The following is a 22,145-nucleotide window of genomic DNA, read 5'->3' as shown; positions in this document are numbered from 1 at the left end:
CCCTCTCCTGGCCTGGCCTTGAGCCAGCGCTGAGGGCACCCCCAGTGCCGACTTCACGACATTAGCGGTGGAAATTTTCTCCAAGCTGCAGAAACTTTAAGTCTCCTGGAGTGGACAGTACAGGGCAGGGGGTGATCCGCAACTCAGAGGGCACCAGGCCAGGAGGTAGCTGGCCCGGCCCTGGCTCCCTTCGCGGCCACAAGTCCTGGTTTCTTATCTGTAAAGAGGGGCAAAGGTTAGAATCTTTCATCACAGAATTGTTTATGAGGATTAAAATCAGATCATATATACAAGGTATAGCCCTAGTGTAGCACCTGGCCCTGGGGTCAGCAGAACAGCTGTCACATGCATCATAGCTGAGCATTACTATGGGCCAAACATTGTGCCCAGACTGACACGAGTCACGCAATCCTGAGAACAATCTGTGTCATGTAGCTACTGTTAGCCCCATTTTGCAGGTAAGAAAATGGAGGCTGAAAGCAAAGTGATTTGTCCATAATGAGTAAGTAGCAGAAGCAGGATTTGAACCCAGGTCTGACTGCCTCCTAAGATCAAAGAAACCGAATGAACAAACAGATGGAGGGGCAACAGCAGGGTGTGCCACACACCCCAGACCCCCATGACACAGAGAGCCCCCACCTCACCGTCCCTCCTGCCTGGGCCGGGCTGCCATGCTTTTCCTAAGTTAGCGCAGCAGCTGCCCAGTGCGTCTTTCTGCCCCAGGCAGAGCCGCTGCTCCTCCTGGCCCTTTGGCCACATCATTCTCCGCTCAGGACCTGCCTGTGGCTCCCCAGAGGGCTCTGGCTCTCTCAGCCTCTCCTTGCCTTGCGTGTCATGAACCAGCCACAACAAACTTCTTGTCCCAGCCTCCACTCACAGAGTTCTCTCTGTCTGAAGCACCCTCTTACCCTGACCGTCGCTCACTCAAGAGCACTCTGCACAGAGCCCCTCCTCCCTGTGCCCTCCTGACACCCAGGCAGAGCAGGTGGCCCTGTCTCTTTGGACCTGTCTCTGTCTCGTCTGCGCCCTGCCCTCTGCCTCCTTGCGCTGTCTCTCCTGTCTCTGCTCCCAGGTCTTTCTCCCTCAAATGAGGTTTTTCCCTTGAACACAAGGACCCTCTGTACCCCTGGTGTCCAGAATGCGGCCTGGTAGGAAGCAGGCAGTCAGGGGAAGATGGGGACATGTCATTGAGCCAAGGCGCACCAGAACTGAAAGGCCCCTTTGGTGGGAACTGGCCTGCATGCCTGCTCTAGAGTAAGGTAGCAGAGGCCCTGGAAAGGCCAGGTGGCCTGTCGGAGGTCACCTCGCATGCTGGTGGCAGAGGCCTCTAGGCTCTAGGCCAGAGCCCATCGCCTACACTGCAGCCCACGTCCCCACTTCCAGCCCGGGGGTTGTGAGCAGACGCCCAGCGTGTAAAAAAGCTGTGCAGATCCAGAGTGTGGGTTCAGAAACCACTGGGCAGATGCCTGGCTGGCACTGTGGAACCAGCCACAGTAATCCTGGGTCATTTGGGGTCTGATTCCTCCCAGCCTCTGTGGGCCTCATTAGGGAAACTGGGTTGTGACTGTGGCCACGAGGCCTCAGGCCGATCTCCTGGCAGGACGTCTGCCCAGCCACCCGCTAGCCGCAGCATTCCCAGAGCCTCGTCACCTGACTGCAGCCAGCCAGGCGGGCTTTTGTCCCCCAGCCTGGTGGCCACTGGATTGTCTCACGGAACTCTTCCTGTATTTATGGCCCATGTGTCTTCCATTCCTCCTCAGTACCAACCCGGGCTCCTCCTTGACCTCAGCCCTCTCCTAGCCCTCCGCAGGGCTGCTCTGGCCTCCTCCCTGACCAGCAGTGGCCACTTCTCCAGCTCCAGCCCTGACCCCGAGCCGACTGTCCCCTGGACAGGGTCCCCAGCTGCAGCATTGCCAGCTGCTCAGAACCAAATGTCTTATCTTCCCATGCCCCAGACCTTCTTCCCAGTGTGTTGTCGCCCCGGACCCTTCCCCACTCTTGGCTTCCATATCCCGGCCTGATCATGTTCCGCTGTTCAAATCATGTTCCGCACCTCTCAAATCACCCTCCTTTCTTCAGGCACTGTGGTTGCTAATTGGCATCCTTGGCATCTGCCTCTTCCCCCTTCCCTCCTCCACGCTGTGGCCAGGGTGCTCTCTCTCCAAAGCCCACATCAGTCCTGTCCCCCCAGGCTAGGCCCTCACTGCCTTCCAAGGCCTCTCACCGTCCAGCTCCCTCTGGCTCCTGGACGCAGGCCCTTAACTACCTGAGCCCTCATTCCTGCCAGCCCTCTGCCTGGACTGCCATTTCCTGTCCCCTCTCTTCCCTAAAGAACTCAGTCACCCTTCAAATCCCAGCTCACTTTCACCTCCTTTCTGACAGCGTGTGGCTCTTTGGCAGGTATGTCTTCCTCTTTACCTGCGCTCATGTTGGAAAGAGGGTCAGTCCTCTGCTAGAGGACCAGGCTGTGACTCCCGAGAAGGGCCGGGATGCGTCTGAGTCATCTTTGTGTTTTTTATGTCGAACACAGGGCTGAGTGCAGAGGACACATGTCAGATGGAAGTGAAAAGGAGATGAGATCCATCTCATGAGGGAGACGATGCCTGTTACGTGTGGCATCAATTTGCAAAGTGCCCTGTGTGCCAAGCCGTGTGCACAGCCGCCCCCAGGGGAGGGCTGCCCGGGGCTGTGCAGTGTCTTGCGATTTCTCACGGTTCTGCGGTTTGGCTGGGTGCCGCTGCGGCTCTCTCCTGGGCTCCCTCCCTCAGCTGCAGTCAGCTTGCAGGTCCGCTGGGCTTTGCTCGCCACAGGGTCTCTCGCAGGATAGCCCAAGTTTGTCACAAGTTCAGAGACCCCAGCCTCACTCCCCAGCCTCCTACGGGTTGGTACCTCCAGGTCTCTGCGTGAGCCGGTTCCTCATTGGGAGCACCTGTCCTCCCTGCTGCCAGCCCCGCTCCTTTCCCCCAGGCCTCGCCACAGCGTGCACCCGCAGATCTGTTTACTGAACGCAGCCTGTTTAAGTGAGAATAAATAGTGGGAATTGGCCTAAGTTCCCAAGGGTGGTTGTACCATCTGTGGATCCAAGGGCTGGGATTTGTTGAGTGCCTACTGTGCCCTAAGCCCTTGGGCCCTTCAATCCTCGAAGGGCCTGGGGAAGTACCAGCTGCCGCCCCATCGTGTACATGGTGGAGGGAAGTGCTCACCTCTGGTGTGCTGCTGCCAGGACTCGGGTCAGGCCTGTGGCTCTGCAGCCCCCGCTCCTCGCCGTGGACATAGGTGGACAGTGGTGGAGGGTGGCTGGCTGTGGCACTGGCGAGCTGCTAACGGCCTTAGAGAAACTCCTGCTAGTGTGTCCCCCAGTGTTCCTGTTGGCTTCTCCTCCCGGGTCCCCAGGGGCTGCTGTGAGAGCACCTTAAGGATGCTACCACCGCGGCCCCCGTGCCTGGGGTGCCTCCATCTGATCACCTATTGGGAAGGAGAAACAGACTTGTTCCCTACTCACAGCAGGGCTGAGGGTGGCACTGGACATCAGCCCCCCCACCAGTGGCTTCCTTTAGGGTCCCTGTGGAAGGAGGGGTAGGGTTGGCAGATAAAAATGCAGGGTGCCCATTTAAATTGGGATTTCAGATAAACAAGAGCTTTTTTTAGTATAAGTATGACCCATACAACTTTTGGTATACTCAGAAAGCATTTGCTGTGTATCTGAAATTCAGATTTAATGGAGCATCCTGTATTTATATTTGCTAAATCTGGCAACCCTAGTGAGGGAAGAAGCACGCCTCTGGCCTCCAGGCCACGGGCAGTGGAAGCTCAGGAGGTGAGTAGGTCTCTCCGGCACCCCCTCTCTGGGCCTCAGCAGGGCTTTGACTTGAGTGGGGTGACACCTAGCGATCAGCTTGGGGAACTTCAGGAGTTGAGGAAGAGGAAGGAGGGATCGCCTGGGACGGGGTGGAGGCAGGAGGAGACACCAGGGTGCTGGGGAGGGGGAGGGCTTTCCTGAGCACCCCAGTCTTGGGGGGCTTCAGGGATCTGAGCTGGAGCCCATCACCCCTCTTACTGCCCTTTAGCACTCTTACAAGAGGGCTTTAGTCTCCCTGCCTTACAGATGAGGAAACTGAGCATGTTCTAAGACCACATACCTTAGAAAGGGTGGGAATGGGGACATGACGCAGGGCTGCTGAAGTCAACCTGCCCCACCTCCATGATGCCATGACCCCCATGTGGCACTTTGTGGCTCTACAAATGATTCTTAGTCCTCCAAACGGTCAGAGACATGATCACCTCTTATTTCATGGAGGCAGCTGTCCTGGGGTTCCCAGTGCCAGGACTGGCCATGGCACCAGGGCAGGGAGGGGAGGCTAAAGGGAGGCTGCTGTCCATCCTACTTTCAGAGATGGCAGGACCCAGCCCACCCCTCTACTCCCAGCTGGTGTGCCAGGAGCCGACCACAGCCTCAGCTCTCCGTCTGCCGTCTGTGTACGTGGTGCCTGCCTGCGGTGAGCAGCGTGTCGACGGACTTGGTATCAAACTGAGAATGCACCTGTGGGCGTGGGCACACCGGCTGTTTCTGCCCACAGAGCTGCACACAGGTGGTGCTTGGCAAAGGCTTATAGAATGAGGGAGTAAATGAACGCATGAGCTGAAAGCCTGATTGACAGTCCCCAAACAAGGACAGTGGTGCCTTGTGAGCCACCTCCTGATGTGATAGAAAGAATGCTGAGCTTGAGAATCCAGGTGCTGAAGCAGGAAGTTACACATGGACTCTGCGTGATGGCTGCATGACCCATGGCAGGTGGCTCTGTGTGACTCAGGACAGTTGCTATCTTGTGGGCTTCATCCCCCTCTGTGGGAAGGAGACCCTCCATCCACGCACCCTCCAAGGCCCCTTCCAATTCTAGCTTTCTGGAAAACCCACCCATTCTGGCCATTTGTGTGAGTGTTAACACAAAGCAGGACAGTGTTTCTCAGGGCTGTGCCCCATGTCCCTACTCAGTGAGCTCATCGAGCGACCGCCCTGCAGGTGTTCGTTGGACACCTGCTGTGGGCTTGACTGTGGTCTGACCACTGTGAGAGCAGGGCAGGATGAAAGGCGCAGACTGATCATGTGGAAAGGCCGGCGCCTGAATGGGATCTCAGGCCTGAAACAAAGGAGGCTCTCCCTGCACGTCTGCGGAATGAGTGGGCACGTGAGCAGGCGAGCAGATGGACTTGGAAGGCCTTGGGAGCCAAACAATACCAGGTGGGCTTTTGTGGCTGGACAGGCTGGGTGGCAAGTGCATGCCCAGAGGGACTAGTCCTCCTGGGGCCCTGGCAGTGGCCTCCAAGCCCCAAAGGAGGGCCTGGGTGGTGTGAGGGCAGAGGGGCCTGTACTCAGGCACGTGGGGTGGACAGGAAGAGGAGCAGGCAGAGAGGCTCCAGGGAACAAGCTCTTTCCTCTGCATCCGCTAGAGTGGCATGGGCCAAAGCAGTGGGGAGTGGGAAGGAGGGTGAGAGGAGCAGAGTCCCCTTCAGGGGCCATCACCTGCTGCGTGGGCACTAGGGCAGGAGTAAGGGGAGCATTTGCTGGGACACCTTTGGACCCATTATTGGAATGGTCGTTGGGAGGGCGGATCCTGGCTCTATCATACAAGTTGGGAGACCTGGGCAAGTCTCTTTACCTCTCTGAGCTGCAGCATCCTCACCTGTCAGGTGGGACTACTGGTGGTACCTGGCAGTCGGTTGTTGAGAGGTTTAATTAGGGAAGTTTGCAAAGAGCCTAGCATGGGGCCTGGCACAGACCCTCTGGGTCGGTGGAAGCCCACAGCCTCTTCAGTTGCTCCCATTTTACAAATGGGGCTGCCTCTTGGGGTGCTACCTGGGGGTGGCTAGGCTTAGGGTCAGCTGGGGGTCTGGTCTGGGGCAGCTAGCTACTAGTACCTGGCCAGGACTGGATTTGCCCCCAGAGGGGGGTACAGGGTGGGAGGCAGAGTGCTGCGTCTCTGCTGAAGCCCACCACATAATGAGAGGCTCTCAACACACCGCTCCAGGGGCAGATGCTATTAGCGTGTAATTAGGGGACCTGGGGGAGCCAGACCGGCGGCCAGGCAGACAGACGCACCGCTATTGTCTGAGTGTTGGCCCCTGTTCTGATGCAGAGTCCAGATCCTAGAGTGGCTGAGCCCAGGCCTCTCACCAGCACGGTTGAGTTCGGCGAATGTTTCTTGTGCATTCATTGGGAGTTAGGCACTGCCTGGGGTGTGGGAGCAAAGAGGTCACTTAAGTGTGGGCCCTGCCCCCTTGAGAAGCCCCCCTCTGGTGGGTTGAGGGAGTGATATATAACCAGTTACAATTAGTGTGGTGGATCCTGAGTAAATGGCAGCTCTGGTGTCCTCAGGCCACAACAAGCTCCTGGCGGCCTGTGTTGCAGCCACAGCCGCCACCATTCTGTCTCGTTCCACCCCTGTCCCAGGTGCAGCCTCTCCCCCCAGTCACTGACCCCTTTGTGCTCAGTGTTCTCACCTGTTGGGTGGACGTAATGCAGGCTGAGGGTCCCTTATCCGAAATGCTTGGGACCAGAAGTGTTTCAGATTTTGGATTTTTTTAGATTTGGGAATATTTGCATGTACGTAATGAGACATCTTCAGGATAGGACCCGAGTCTAAACACAGAATTCATTTGTTTCATTCATTTGTTTTAGACACATAGCCTGGAGGTAATTTTATACAGTATTTTAATTTGTGCATAAAACAAAGTTTGTGTTAAGTCCTTATGTGTGGAATTTTCCACTTTGTGGCATCATGTCCGTGCTCAAAAAGTTTTGGGTTTTGGAGCCTTTTAGATTTCAAGTTTTTGGTTGAAGGACTCCCAACCTGTGCTGCACTGTACCTACCTCCTGGGGCTGCCGGGGGAGTCGGTGAGGTAATGCATCTGCGGTGTGTGGACAGCACTTGGTACACGGTAGTTCTCGGTGAACACGTGCAGCTACCACTGCTGTCATCGTCATCTTTCCCACCGGTCCAGTCCCCGCAGCTGCTCCCCTTGGCAGGACCTTTCTGGTTCTTTCTTCAGGCCCCCTTCGAAGTTGGTGGGAGCCCGTGTTTGTTTTCTCTGCCTGACTTGGACAGCTTGCCGAGTCTGGGTCGGGGCGGGAGTCTGGGCTGGGGCGGCAGCAGCCTCCGCCTGCCCCCGCCCCCAGGGCTCTGGCCTCTTTCCTGGCTCCATAATTTTCTGTTGATGAGGTGAAGGGAAGGAGGGTCCCTTCCTCCCAAGTTGTGGGGGGAAGGGCGGGACAAGGTAATTGTTCTTTTCTCCCTGCTCTGCTGTTCCCAGCTTGCCGTCCCTTCCCATGTGTTTAAGGGACATGGATGCAGAAAATGATGTTATTGATGAAGTTGCCATAGCAATGACCCTCAGGACACATTCTGGCTTTGTTATCCCGGGCTGGGGGCTCCCAGTGTGTTTGTACTTAGGCCCTGCTCCTAAGTACAAACACTGGGCCTGCCACCACTCCCTGCCTTGGATGCATCCATGAACTTGCTTTGCAGAGGGTGGGAGGTGCACACTGGCCGGGGCCAGGCAGCTCCTGACATTGTTTCTCTCTGTGAACACTCTGGCGGAGTATCCAAGAATGGTAGAGGGCCTTTAGGAAAACAGGCTCTAGTGGGGAAAGGGCCTGTCAGAGAGTCCAGAGAAGGCAAGGAGCTGGGGATGGGGCCCATCAGGAGGAAGCGCTGGGCACTTGGGAAGAGAGGGCACGTCTTTCCCCTGCTCTGCCCCAGCCTCCACCTGCCTATCTGTGAGGTGGGCATGGCAACTCCTGCTTCTCAGGCTTGTTGTGAGGGCCCAAGTCCGTATGTCATGCCTTCCAGAAAACTCAGGGAAGAGGCTCCCAAATGTGTCCAATCCAGCTTTCCTCCCTGTCCCCACAGCCACTGTCCCCCCACCAGGCTCCTTTATCCCTTTCAGGGTGATAGCAACAGCCTCTCCACTTGTCTCTGACCTGCAGTCTTGCCCCTCGGGGCACTTTCTACACAGCATCCAGAGATCTCTCTGACACATCAATGCATCGCCTCCCTGTTGACAGCCCTCCTGCGGCTCCCTCCTGCCCAGGACAAAGTCCCACAGCAGCCTCATCTGCTCCCTTAGCCAGTGCCTCACTCACCCAGAGCAGAGGCCACACATTTATTGTGCATCTGGGAAGCAGGTCCTGTGACTGTAGGCACTAAGGTTCAGAGGTGTAGTGAATTGCCTGAGGTCACACAGCAAGTGGCAGAGTCCGAATGTGAACCTGGCAATGTGGCAGCAAGGCATCTGTCTCCTCACTGCTCCCAGCCCATCCTGGGCACCAAGGAGACACTCAGTCGGAGTTTGCAGAGTGTAATTGGATTTGGATGGATTGGATCAGATTAGATTCAACCTGGCAGGCAGCCTGGCCTGATGGGCGCTGGCCCTCTGAGGACCAGGGTTTCTGGGAATGACTCTGAGATTCTCACTTCCCCTCCAGGAGGGAAGACAGCAGGCTTTCTGCTGAACTCGTCTCTGGCTGCCCTCCCACCCCCATATCGAGGCTGAGGGAGATGTGTGGCTCCCAAGAGCAAACATGGAACAGAGCAGGGAGCCACAGGGCAGAGTTAGAGCCAGGGCCCCGTAGTCCAACAGGCTCAGAGAAGTCTGCTCTGTGCCTGGGCCAGGGCTGGGCCCCTGGGATTGGAAGTGGACACGTGTAGGCTCGGCCTGCTCTTGAGGAACACGCAGGCTCACGTCAGGGTGAACAGTCTGCCAACCGGAGCCAGCCCCTGGCTGGCTGGGAGGAGTTAGGGTGGGGCTGGGGGCTGCCTCCGAGGCTTTGGCAGAGGAAGTGGAGTCTCAGACCCACAAAGTCCCAGGACCATTCTCCTGGAACAGCAGCGCTTCGTACTGAGACCTCACATGCCCCAGGGTTCACCTCTCCACCTTCAGTCCTCCACCTGGCCCCCATGGCCTTGGCAGTATCCATGCAGCAATGCCGCCTGCAGGAGGAGGCATGCTGGCATTCCTTCCCGTTAGCTCACTGCCCTCAGGATGGCCCTCCTGGGAGAGGGCAGGGAGGGGGTGCCACCCGCTCTGTCCCGGAGGCTCTGAGGCACAGAGGAAGCCACACAGGCTCCGGGGTGGAGTGGTGTCCTGTCTCTGCACCAGCCTGCTGCCCCTGTCCCTGTGCCACTGTGGCTTAGTCTGTCAGGTGAGGCACTGGAATGGGCCATCCTCAGTCCCTGCTAGTCCTGGGGTCTCCTCCACTCCAGGGTGCCGAGCTAAGTGAGGGGGAAGGGACTGACCATAGGACTTCTCAGAGCTGTAAGCTGTGAATTTCCTGCATCAGGTGTCCAAAGCACTGTGTTTCAGAGAACACACAAGGGATGCCACAATAGCTTTCTGGAATTCTTGTCTTGCCCCCTAAAATAACAGACAATGGCTTGATCTGTTCTGAGATAGGAGAGCCTTTCTTTCTTTCTTCTTCCTTCCTCCTTCCTCCCTCTCTCCTTTTCTACCCTTCCTTCTCTCTTTCTCTACTTGTTCTTCTCTTTCTTTCAGCCACTGTTTGCTGATTCCTAGCCCTGTGCCCTGTGCCAGGCCCTGTGCTGGGTACTCGTGATACAGAAAAGCAAAGCTCAGGCCTCCCGGGTTACCCATGGCTGGCAGGAGAGAGAGTAGCATAAGCAGCTGTTCCGATTTAAGACAAGCAGAAGGAAGCAGCAGCAAAGTGGAAACACTGTAGTAACAGTCTCAAGCTTTATTGAGAACCTGCCCTTGCCACACTTGATACAGTTATCTCATTTGAGCTTCACAGCAGTCCTCAGAGGTAAAGATGATCACATCCCCATTTCACAGCTCAGAAAACAGAGACCCAGAGAAGGCAGCATGGCAGCCAGACGGGGTTCCTGCCCCCGGCCCATCTTTTGAGTGGGATAGTCTTCCTCTGGGTGACTTGAGTGTGGGAGCACATGGCCGTGCCGCCTTAGGGGCCTGGAGTTGGCCTCTCTTTCTGGTGGCTTTTCATGTACTCACTAAGCATTGGCTGAGCGTCTGCGTTGTGCAGCTGTGGTTCTAGATGCCACAGAGCAGTGACCAGGACACATCCCCTGCCTGGGGAGTTCACCATCTAATGGGAGAGACCAAGAGCAGGTGTAGATACGGAGCTACCCCATCAGCATGTTTTAAACTAGGGGAAAAGCACAGAAAGCCAAGAGAACCCAGAATAGCAGCTTGGATTGGGGTTGGGTCCTGAGCAGCTCTGGGAAGATGAAGGCATCAGTTAGGCAGAAGAGGGACTAGTTTCTAAGGCCAAGCCCAGAGGAGGAAGGGTTGTGGAGGAGGCTCTGCCAGGCCTGCTTCTGGCCTCAGTGGGGCTCAGAGGACAAGCCGCTGAGGGAGTCAGAGACCCAGGCAGTAGTTACACAGCTGCTCGGAGAACCTTGCCCCATTTGGAAAGGCTGGAGGGGTGGTAGATGCTCAGAGACGTCCTGTGGTCCACGGGGCTGAGACTCTGTTCTAGCTCAGGGCCTTTCAGTGACAGCCGCGGAAGGTCAAAAGAGGAGCCAAGCGTTGTGTGCTTTGTTGAGGGGCTGCCCAGAAAGCTGCATGGGGAGGCAACATCTGAATTGGCCCTGAATTTTAATAGGCTTTTAAGTTGGGGACAATTAGCAGTAACAGGCACCATGTATTAGGCTAGTGCTGTGCCGGTTCCGGATTCTGCCCACCCAGGAAATGTCTGCTGCCAGTCAGCCCTCTGGGCAGACTCCAGGGCAGGAGAGCCTTGGCTGGGAGCCCGGCGGCCTGGGTTCCAGTCCTGCTGTGTGGTCTGAGACACTCACTGCCCATCTCAGGGGCTCATTTTCTCCTCCAGAAAGATAGATGGACAAGATGGGCTGCACGGATCCACCCAGCCCTGACCTTCTGTGGTTCCACCGGCCACACAGCCTGTCTGGTCACAGCCTGAAGGCCAATGCTGCCCAGAGTAGAGCTGGCCGGGGAGCGGGATTATCAGCTCAGGGGAAGCCACAGTCACCCTCAGGCTGGTCACTTACAGCCATCCTTGGAGTGGTTGCAGGGGTCATTTTGAAATGTACTGGTGATGCTCTGACACCCACACCTCTCGGGGACACAGCACCCCGGAAGCACTCATGCTGAGCAGACACCAGCCTCGCAGCACAGCCAGGGAGCCCGGCTCACTCCAGCCCGGCTGCTGGTAGAGCTGCAAGGGCTCCTGTCTCAGGCGGCCCTCCCCTCATTTTGGAAAATACTAATAAAAATATATTAGTTATGTTAACATGTAATAAGGTTTTAATTTTTAAATAAGTTAATAATCATAAATTCCTTTCCTTTAATTTCTAGTATGGTAAATATTAATAGCTGTAACCCATAAACACATATACCAAAGCTCTTGGGGCTCCTCTGTAGTTACAAACATAAAGAGGTCCTGAAGCCAGTCCCACTAACGATCACCACCCCATCCCTTGCGCTCCGTTGGAGGGACAGTGGGGGCTCGTGCTGGGGCTGCTGGGCCAGAGGCAGGGTGCGGGAACCTGGCCTGGAGTGCTGAGGACTGATCACGGCACCTCAGCTCCACCTCAGGGTCTTCAGGTGGAGTGGAGGCCCCCTCTGTCCCCACAGTGTTCAGAGGACCAAGGTGGAGACCTTTGAGATCGGCACACTGCCGATGGGGACTGGGGCTCACCCTTCCCAGCTCTGCAGTTCTGTTGCTTCGTGTCACGGTGACCATGGATTACTATAGTTGGTAGTGATGCTAGATTACCCCCAAAATTATCCTTTGCTAGCAAAACAACAACAACATCTTGGCTCATTATTAAAGTCAAGATTCTCAAAAAGAAAAATCACTTGATGGCAAGTCCACGGTGAATGAGAAAACTGAGTGATCTCTACAGCTTAATACTCTGTAGTCCAAGGTTCAGGGCTGCGTGAGCTCCCCAGAGACAGATTCATGGCCGGTGATGATTAGCAGGGCTTCTCGTAAATTGTAGTTCTTTGGCTGGGAATGGAAATTCATTCTCCCTTTCTTCATCACACATAAGCCTGAGCTAAACAGGGGCCCTTGGGCTCTTCCCAGCTTACGAAGAAGCACAGCTCTGCTTACAGCATTGATTTCTGTGCCACCCGTGGACAGCCCTGGGAACGTAACGTGGGGTGGTAATGCTGGGGAGTATAGCCCATGAATCAAGAAGCTCCGAGGGGCTGGGCACAGTGGCTCACGCCTGTAATCCTGGCACTCTGGGAGGCCGAGGCAGGAGGATTGCTTGAGCTCAGGAGTTCAAGACCAGACTGAGCAAGAGTGAGACCCTGTCTCTCCTAAAAATAGAAAAATGAGCCAAGCGTGGTGGCGTGTGCTTGTAATCCCAGCTACTCGGGAGGCTGAGGCAGGAGAATTGCTTGAGCCCAGGACCTTGAGGTTGTTGTGAGCTAGGCTGACACCATGGCATTCTAGCCCAGGTGACAGAGCGCCGCAACTCTATCCCCTGCCCCTCCCCCAAAAAAAGAAACAGCTTTGAGGAATTGGTGGACTTGGAGACAGGCCTAGGAGTTAGTTTATGGAAGACAGGAGAGGGTATCCAGGGAGGATGGAGGAGCAAAGGGGAAAAGGAGGATGGGGCACCTCTGGGGGACAGTCAGCAGGCAGCGTAGGATTGATCGCAGGCCCAGGCAATGCATGTGGGAGGGTGGGACACGGGGCTGGACAGCAGAGAGCCACAGGAGCCATATAAGGAGGGAGGGCAGGTGACCCTGGGCCTTGAGCCCACCACTTACCATGGACATTAATGATGGTCAGGGAGACTGCTTGGTGGCCACCACCCCAGGCCACACCCTCTCCAGGGCAGGAGTCTCCCAGAAGACCTGATGAGAGACTAAATATGTCTCAGTGGGCCAAGGAAGTCCCTCTACTTAAAGCCACCCCTGAGGTGGGGCTGCCTGGCTAGGGCCCCAGGGAGGCGTTACACTTCCTCCCCCTCTGCAGCCTTCAGAAGTTAGTGCTCCATGGAGAGATCCAGTCTGTTTGTGCCTGGCACTTTTCCTGTCTGACCACATTTCATTCGCATCCCTCCTCCGGAGGCAGAGGTTACCATGCCCGTTCTACAGAGGAGGCTCAGGGGAGGGACGCAGTTGTCTGCAGAGCACACAGCTAGTGAGGAGGCCGGATTCACACCTACACCTCCCTGACTTCACAACAACCTTTCTGAGAAAGCCACGTGCTAGGGCTGGCTTGTCTCAGCTCAAGAGCCAACTGTACACAATTTCTTCCCAGCTCCGCCTTCGGTGACATCTCCCTGGTAGCTTGGAATCAGCCATGGTCGGAGTATTTATACCACAGAAACTGGCAAACGCCACGGATCAGCCCTCCACCCTGCAGGTGGTTAAATGCCAATCAGCATGCCACAGTCTGTGTGATTCGTGCGTAAATGCTCTTGGAATTGAGTGAGCGGAAAGCTCTCTCCACGTGAACGGGTGGCTTCTGTGAGGAGCAGCAGCATGAGAGTGCTTTACTTATTCAGTCGTTGGTTAGTTGGTTTTACTCTGCGTCAGTCCAACAATTTGATTTGAAGATATGAGAAAATCAAGGTGAAAGAATGATAAAAATGGCAAAATCCGGTGAAACCAGGAGTAAAGGTGCTGGGCAGAATGCAGGCTTCACTCTTGTTTGTTTGTTTGATTTTAACTTTAGACTTCTTTTTATCTTTGTCGTAACTACCAGGGTGTTTGTGTTTTCAACATATCCTAAGTTGCCACACACCCATGTTTAAAGCGGACAGGGTTGAGACTGAGCTAGGCCTCACCTTGAGCAAGAGGCCAGTGTGTGCCCTGGGGAAGGAGGCCGCCCTGGGTGTGTGCAGCCGCCCGCGGCGTTCACCTCCTCGCTCCAAGGCCAGCGTCACTCCCGCGTTAGTTTCCTGAGGTGGAGGTGGGAGTCGGGTCACAGAGCTGGTGTGCTGGCAGACAGCAGCTCTTCCCTTTCATCTGCCTTTGGCCTCTTGATGGACTTGTGACCTACAACCTCTCACTTGATCCCTGACCTCATAAATTCTGGAAACTCCTCACAAACCACCAGGAAGATAAACATCAGCTGGGGTCAATGGAAGAGGGTCTGAGCTACCCCAGGCAGACAGGGAGGGGAGGTCAGTTCTGCTGGGGTGGGGGTGTCCTAGAACCATGGGTGACTGGGGCGGGGGTAGCAAATGACTCCAAAATGAAAGTAGTTCCACAGACCACGTCTGTAACCTGACCTAGGGCAGGAGCTTCGCCCCCGTGGGACCCAAGGTGTCACTGACAGTGCAGCTCACAGAGTGAGGCCCGACTCCAGACCCAGGCATCCGGCCCTTGGTTTCTCCCTAAGGGATCTCCATGTGAGTGGCTGATGCACACGCGTGTGTGTGTATGAGTGTGTCACGTGTGTGCACGGTGCACGCAGTGGCAGCCCAAGAGTGCACCATTTGATTGTGACGTACTATCTGGCTATCTCTTTTCAGCCTGAAATTTTCTCTCTCCCTCCCTCTCCCTGGTCCCCAACCCCTTTCTTGTCCATCTCTTTTCCCAGAGGGTATGAACTGCATGAACAAAGACCATGGCTGTGCCCACATCTGCCGGGAGACGCCCAAAGGTGGGGTGGCCTGCGACTGCAGGCCCGGCTTTGACCTTGCCCCAAACCAGAAGGACTGCACACGTAGGTAGATGGAGGCACCTGGGTCAGACATCCCCATGTGCCTCCTGCCTTTGCTTTGTGGAGGGTCTATCCAGCCTGCTGGACGTTGGCCAGGGAGGGCAGGGCTTGGGGGAGGCATGAGGGACAGGGATTGTGAACCCCAGGCTTGGGGTCTTCCCCACCAGGCACACCACCAACGCTGCCCCGGGAGCTGGGCTGGATCTCACACTGGGCCCCGAGCCTGAGCTCTCCAGCAGGAATGGAGGGCTGTGGCACTGAGGTCTAAAATCCCCGGTTTCTCCATAGGCCTGGGAAGCCCTTGGTAATGGGTTAGTACAAAGGACAGGAGTTTGGTTTCGGGGTCCCATTCTGGCTGTGCTGACCTTACCTCCAGGATCAAAGATCAGAACTCATATTCTGACCCTTGCAGAGCTAACTGCAAATGATGATACCTTGGGAGATTTGGGTTGAATGAGGCCTCTGGCCAAAGGTGCCATTTCAGGACCTGCTCGGAGGTCTGCCTGCAGGGCTCAAGTGTAATCCAGCCTCTTATCAGGGTCACCCAGTTCCCCAGAAGGAGTGGGAGCCAGGAAACAAGAGGACAATAGCTGAGCACGCTCAGCTGATCCACAAATGCTTCAGACCCAACACACTTGCCCAACAGCCGTGTAGGGGGATGGCAGGATGTGGCCTCTTCTCATCGGGCAGCAGGGATACCTGGACTGCTGTTGCATCTGCCCTTCGTCTACAGAGTGGAGGGGGCTGCCGTGAGCACTTCCCATCTCTGGCCAGAGACAGGTGTTTCATAAGCCCACTTTCTGATGCAGAAAAGAGTTACGGAGGCATCTGATTCCAACTCTCAATGGAGAAAGCGGTCCTCACCTAGCTGTTGAAATGGGAGACTGAGGCTGACGGGCTGTCATAAAGAAAATGACCTTTCTTCCCTCCCTAATTCTGTGGAGGAGACAGCTGGCCCCTGCTGGTCCATCCTCCTTAGTCTGTGATTCTCTCAGCTCTCCTTTGGGCATCTCGTCACAGCTTTCCAACTCTTGCTGTCCTCAAGCAGTCACCAAGGCCCTGGGGACCCACATGCATCAGACAAGATCTGATTCACCCCTTCCCCAAAGTGGAGGTGCTTCCTTTTGCCCCAGCTACGGTCCAAGGGGTGGGCCAGCCTTCCTGTGTTCTGGTTCTTTCCTGTGGAATAACAAAGATAAGCAGGTATGCTGTCACCAAGGGCAGGACCAGGTGGGGGCAGCTCCAGCCCTGGGACCCCGGCGAGGCGCCCTTTCCTCTATGCCAGATGGATTCCTTTAACTGCGGAGGAACCTCCTGCCAGCTGGCTGCTTTCCGAACAGAAAATGCTAACTTCATTTTCCCCAGTCTTCCCTGTTGCATGATGCAAGTTTCCTCACAAGAAAGGCCAAGGGCGAGAACACGTGGAGTTGGCAGGCTCCTCGACAGCCAGAAGGACAGTGCACTCCCTCGATCAGGGCACAGGCCGCAGGCCAGCGTGGCTGGGACAGCTCACTGCCTGATTCCACAGTGCCATCTGGGACGAATGCTACAAGGACAGTTTGTTCAGAGAGCATCTCCTGAGGAGCTGGCCTGTTGTGAGAGGTCAGGGACAAGGCAGGGGTCTGTGAGCAGCTAAGACTCCCCACCCCTACCCTGGCTGCCCCATCAGAAAAGAGCTAAACCCTTGCCCAGAGCATTGGCTGGTTTCCGAAGCAGCAGTCGCACACCCCCACTGGGTGGCTGGGTATTGCCAAAGTGTGGAGAGCCTGGTGTGGTTCCCGAGGCCCTGAGGCCTCCCATGAAGGGCTTGCACAGGTGGCTGCCCAGCCAGTCCCGCTTTGGCCCCTCTGTGTGGTTAAGGAAGCAGTGTTGGTGTGAACTTAGCTCTGGGCTCTGAGACTTTCACTCTAGTCCTTGAGGTCACTTGTGGTCCAGGAAATTATGGATTTCAAGTTGGGTTGGGGGCCGACGCCTGACTTAGCCAGCTTTTCTGGACCAGGGGGACCAAATTCTCCTCTGTCCAGAGCCCGGGATCCATACCAGGGCCACAGCAGGCTTTCTCCATCCTTCTCTGTCTTCCTAGAGCTTGGGCTCGGGTATTTCCATGAGAGCTGTAGGCTCTCCAGGTGCTCGAAGGCTCGGCCCGTGAGCGTCTGTGAGATGCACAGACACCTGTGTGGAAGGAACAAGGGCCCTGAGTGGAGACCTCCCTCCAGTTGCCTCAGGCAGGCCTGTGTCCTCATTGGAGGCACTTTTGGGGCACAGCCCATCCCAGACGCCCCCTGGAGCTTGGGGAGAGCTGTCTGCAGTATTCTCACTGCCTTCTCTCTAGCTCCATCCCTGCGCACTCTGAAATGGGATGCTGCTCAGTCCCAGAAAGGCACAGGACGTCCAGCCCAGGCTGGGCTCTACGTGGATCTCTCCCCATCACCTGAGATGTGTGCAAAAGCCGCAGCCTCCTGGAACCCTTGGCTTCACTGAGCCTCTTTCTGGCCAGAGAGACGAGCTGCTTCAGAGATGAGCGAATGTGACTTCAGGATGCCGGGCTCCATCCCAGAGTGCTAAGAGAAGAGTCGCTTCTGCGAAAAAGGGGCCAGAGGGCTTTGTGCTTGAAGCCCCAGTTGTGTTTCCGGAAGTATTTTTTTGTTGTTGTTGTTGTTGTTGAGACAGAGTCTCACTTTGTTGCTCAGGCTAGAGTGAGTGCCGTGGCGTCAGCTTAGCTCACAGCAACCTCAGACTCCTCGGCTTAAGCAATCCTACTGCCTCAGCCTCCCGAGTAGCTGGGACGACAGGCATGCGCCACTATGCCCGGCTAATTTTTTCTATATAGATTTTTAGTTGTCCATATAATGTCTTTCTATTTTTAGTAGAAACGGGGTCTCGCTCTTGCTCAGGCTGGTCTCGAACTCCTGACCTCGAGCGATCCACCCGCCTCGGCCTCCCAGAGTGCTAGGATTACAGGCGTGAGCCACCACGCCCGGCCTGGAAGTATTTTTTAGGTCCTTTAAATTTCACCCTAGAAGTTGGACCCCTCCTTCAGATGGTCATCAGCTCCCTGCAGAAGAGGGGCAGCCCCTTAGTGCCTCTGCTTGCTGAGGACAGCACCCGGGGCACTGAGCAGACACTTGTCCCCATCAAGCCATTCTCTCTATGTCCTCCTCACCTGCCGTGGAGGCTGCGCATGTCCAAGGCTGAAAGGGCCACCGTCACTCACGACAATCTTTGTGAAAGGAGGAGTGCCTGAGGAGACCAGCTGCCAAAGTCACTTCTGAAATGTTTGGAATCCTTCCCCGGGAAGTTGCCACCAAATGACTTTCCTCTGGTACCACCATGCTAATGGATCAGCCTAGTAGAATGTAATTAATTCAGACCCTCAGGGTTTAGAATTTTTGAACCCTCTGACTATAGTTGGTCTGAGATTTATTTTTGCATATTTGATCATCACTAGGGTTTTGCCAGGTAAATTCAAGAGTGGAGACAGAATTCTGGACAGGTGTTTAAGGTATCCAGGAACACACCGTGTGCTGAGGCCCTGGTGTACCTTTGTGTACAGGTGACAGGCTTGCAGTCTCACCAGCATAACAAAGCAGGGGCTCTGAGAACCCTCCCAGAGGGACCTTGGATCACCTTGTCCTCCTCCAGCAATCTCTCTCACCCTGGAAACTGATGATGGGTTTTCTTTTAAATAAACTGGAATTTGTAATTTTTTCTACTTCAGACGGACTCCTTTCTGTTCAGCCCCCTTTTCAGCCAGGCCACGTTGCTGGTGTTGTGGAACACCTTGAGATTCTGGGCTGAAGGGCACTAGACCTTCCAGGCCACGGGCCTCAAAAACTATGCCACGTGTTTTTATTTAGGCCATTTTCAAAACTGCACATCGGATGATATTAATTTGCATTGCCAAGCTCCAGGAGGATTAGGGCTTTTTGGGGATAGAGTTTGAGATGGCCACTGGGACTTGGCCATCACCAGGCCATCACCTCGGTAGTCTGGGGCTGTGGTCACGGGGTGCCGCTGCCTGCGGTGGTTCTCCCTTCCTCTGGGTGGACACTGTGGGGACATCCTTCCACATACCCCGAGACATAGGCAGAGAAAAGAAAGCTCTGCAAGAACTAAGGAAATGAGTGTCACCTCTGGCCATCGGCCTGCCATCTCCCCTCCACTGACAACTTGCTGAGTTTGTCCTGGTATTAATAGACATCTGCCCTATTGAAAGAGGCAGTTGTAAAGTGTCTTGCAATCTGGGAAGGATAAAGGTGTCTAGCTTGTCCCTTTCTTCAGCTACTACTGTCTGAGCACATCAGCTGTGTGCCCACTCTGTTCAAAGCCCACACCACCCCAAATTCATTCTCTGTACCCCCCAGTTCAGCTCTAGGGAGTTAGCAGTCCCAGGGAGGACCCTGGCAGGGTGACGGGCAGGGAGATGCGCATCTGGTGCCTGGCAGGCCTCCGTGGTCCTGCCCACTCACCATCTTTGGCCTCTCTTTCCCCGTAGCCTGAAAGACACAACCAACACTGACAAACTAATTGTTTTTATTGTTCTGTTTACACACACGTGTGTACACTTTGGGCCTAACTAGTAACCTGTAACTATGGAAACGGAGGCTGCCAGCACAGCTGCGAGGACACGGACACGGGCCCCATGTGTGGCTGCCACCAGAAGTATGCCCTCCACTCAGACGGTCGGACGTGCATCGGTAAGTAGGTGCCTCTGCCGCACACCACCCTTGCGTCACCGCCCCCACGCGGGGTGCACCGTGCGGCCTGAAGCCCGCCAGCACTGTCCGAGTCCCAGTTTCTCAGAGGAAAGCGTAAGGGGAACAGGAGGAGGAAGGCCCATGGGCATGATGGAGATGGCAGGCGTCCCCAAAGGAAGCCCAGGGCCATGCCCCCCCTGCCTTGTGTTCCCTGGTGACACCTGCCTTGGGGCTCCCTAATGGGGTTTTCTGCTTGCCCTCATCCTCAAAGTGAGGGGTGGTCCCAGACAGGTGTTCTGTGGGGAGAAGGAAGGTGTGTGTACCTGAGAGGGGCATCTGCTCTTCCTGAAGTGCAGGGTTTCCTCCCCTGATACGGAAGCACACGGCCAGATCCGTTTAAGCTGCGTGGACGGCTGCCCACCTACAGCAGTCTGGAAAACCAAGAGGTTTTTCTCGGAACTTTGCCTTAAGTCGCTATCGTCCAAAAGTCCAGGGCAGATAGGTGGCGTGAATCCTGTGTGGGGTTGGGTGTTTTATTCCGAGGAACCGGCCTCTCTCAGGACTTCTCTCCCTCTTGAAGTCCACGCTTCCCAGTATTGCCCTGCCCCGTTTACTCACCTGTCACGTGAGTCTCGGTCACCTCCTTCCTCCTGGTCCATATTTCCAAGGGGAAGCTTGAATATTTGTGAGTATTTCCTACCATGATTGCTCGTAGGCTCTTTTCTCCCACTCAGAAGTAACAGCGGATTTTTTGTCTGAGAAAGAGAGGGATTGCAAAGTTGGCACCAGAGTTCACCCTCTTCTTTCTCTTCAGTGTTAGCAAACTTTAGAAACCCCACACAAATCAGTTATCACATTTATTATTCATTTTAAAAAGGCCCCATTTCTTACTGTAAACTCAGAAGGTATTTCTTGAGGGGCCTTCGGGTGGCAGAGAGGGTTGGCAAGCAGGCAGAAGCGCAGGGAGCAGAGCTGGCTTACGCCCTGTCCCCTGGGACTCTGCTCCGCGCCTCTCCAGGAGCTGGGCCCTGGGCCCTGGGCCGGTGGGGACACCCGGCCGTCACCTCTGTCATCTGGGGCTGTGGTCACAGGGTGCTGCTGCCTGCGTGGTTCTCCCTTCCTCTGTGTGGTCTCTTCTTTCAGACAACCATTTTTTTTATTTCATTTTTATCTCATTCTTCCTGCTTTTCTGGTGATGGTCCCTGATTGCCTGTCTTGTCTGATAACTGACGTTCATTAGTCATTTTCAGAGCCAAAAGCCAAACCAAACCAACCAAATAATCAAAAAAAAAAAAAATTGAAAGTCAAACCCGGTCTCAGACCAGTGTCTCTATTGCAGCCTGATCCCATCTAGAACCTCCTCCCCTCCAGCCTCTCCCTCTGCTGTCCTGCCTGGGGGCTCTCCCGGGCCACGCTGGCCTCTCCGCTGTCTCGTGTGCTCCAGGTCTTCCCCAGGGTTTGCCATCTCCAGTGGAGCCGGCTCCGCGGCCGCTGGACCGGTGCAAACAGCTGCCGGGCCAGACACACACCCAGCCTTTGTCTAACACATCTCGTCTTTGTCCGCCTGACTCATCCTTTCTGACTTTTTTAATTTTTAATGTCTGCTGCATGTGAAGGTCCCTGCTTGAATCCGCTTTCTAAAGTAACTCCCGAGCCCCTCTTCCCTCCCCTCTCGTTAGAAAACATCCTCCATGCCAGCTCCTGCTGCCGCTGCTCCACTCCTGCCAGGATGAGCACCTTTCATCTGACTTTGCTCACTGTTCATCGGTCCCCCCTTGGGAACGAACGTCTTCCGACTGAGCAGAGAAACTCAAGCCCGCTAACTTGTACACCGCCCCGCAGGAAGCGTCTTGGCGCAGCCAGCACGCTCCCTGGCCCGCCCCGGGCCTTTGCTCTTCTGCACGCTCCTAAAATGACTGACCCCTCTCCGCAGCCCCTTGTTGGGCACCTGGATGTTTAGCTCTAGTCCTCTATAGACAAGCAGGCAACCAGCGCTGCCCCAATCGATCCCGCGGCTTCTCTGTGTCTGTGCGATTGGGTCCGTCGTTGTGTGTGTATGTGTGTTCCTTTGTGTGTTTTGTTCTTCATTTTGCACAAGTGTTTGGCACATTTCACGTCCTTGTGACAGGGCATCTGCTGTCCCAGGCACATCCATCACCGGACCTCGCGGCCCTGTCTCTGTCCCCCCGTCCTGTGCCTTGTCCTGCGCCTGCCTCTCCAGCCTGAGCAGGCCCTGTAATCACCTATCTTCGTGAGCACGGCGGTGGTGCCGTCTGCTGCCGTGGCCCTCTGCCTGAGCTGCCACCGCCGCCTCTGCTTGCTCATGGGCCCTGAGTCCCATCTGTGCCCCAGAGCGTTTTGTGGTCATTCCTCCTTTTCTGCACGACCCCGCCCTCGCCCTTGCTGCCTCTCGCTTTGCCCTGAACATACCCACCTGGAGGTTCCTGGGATTAGCCCTCGGCGCGGACGCCGTGCTGGCCCGGCATGCTGCGTTGGCTTTGTGTGCGCCACGCCGAGAGGCTGACTGTCTTGGGCCGCGGGAAGTGGGCTCTCATTAACCACCGGCTCCATGTTTGTCCCTTACTTGTGTTTTAGAGAAGGATGAGGCTGCAATTGAGCGCTCTCAGTTCAATGCCACGTCAGTAGCTGATGTGGACAAGCGGGTGAAACGGCGGCTACTCATGGGTAACACTTTTCTTCCACTTCCTTTGTCGTACTTGCACTTTGTGTGTGTGTGTGTGTGTGTGTGTATGCGCGTGTGCATG

At 55.6% G+C, this 22,145-nt stretch overlaps 1 protein-coding gene across 2 annotated transcripts in view; it reads left to right on the top strand.

Annotated features, from left to right (window-relative positions):
- The window catches only part of SCUBE1 (signal peptide, CUB domain and EGF like domain containing 1), a 116,259-nt gene that overhangs the window by 54,693 nt on the left and 39,421 nt on the right, over positions 1–22,145 (top strand). Inside the window, exons 5-7 of one of the 2 annotated variants that reach the window (XM_069490212.1) lie at positions 14,561–14,686; positions 19,264–19,380; positions 21,976–22,065. In XM_069490212.1, the coding sequence (XP_069346313.1) occupies positions 14,561–14,686; positions 19,264–19,380; positions 21,976–22,065 (333 nt within the window). The remainder of the gene's footprint in view (positions 1–14,560; positions 14,687–19,263; positions 19,381–21,975; positions 22,066–22,145) is intronic. The other variant, XM_069490213.1, reaches the window with a different exon arrangement.

This window comes from Eulemur rufifrons, chromosome 16 (genome assembly GCF_041146395.1).
Source record: "Eulemur rufifrons isolate Redbay chromosome 16, OSU_ERuf_1, whole genome shotgun sequence".
Lineage (NCBI taxonomy): Eukaryota > Metazoa > Chordata > Mammalia > Primates > Lemuridae > Eulemur > Eulemur rufifrons.
Note: the sequence above shows the minus strand (reverse complement) of the source record. Positions and strands in the feature narration are given on the sequence as shown.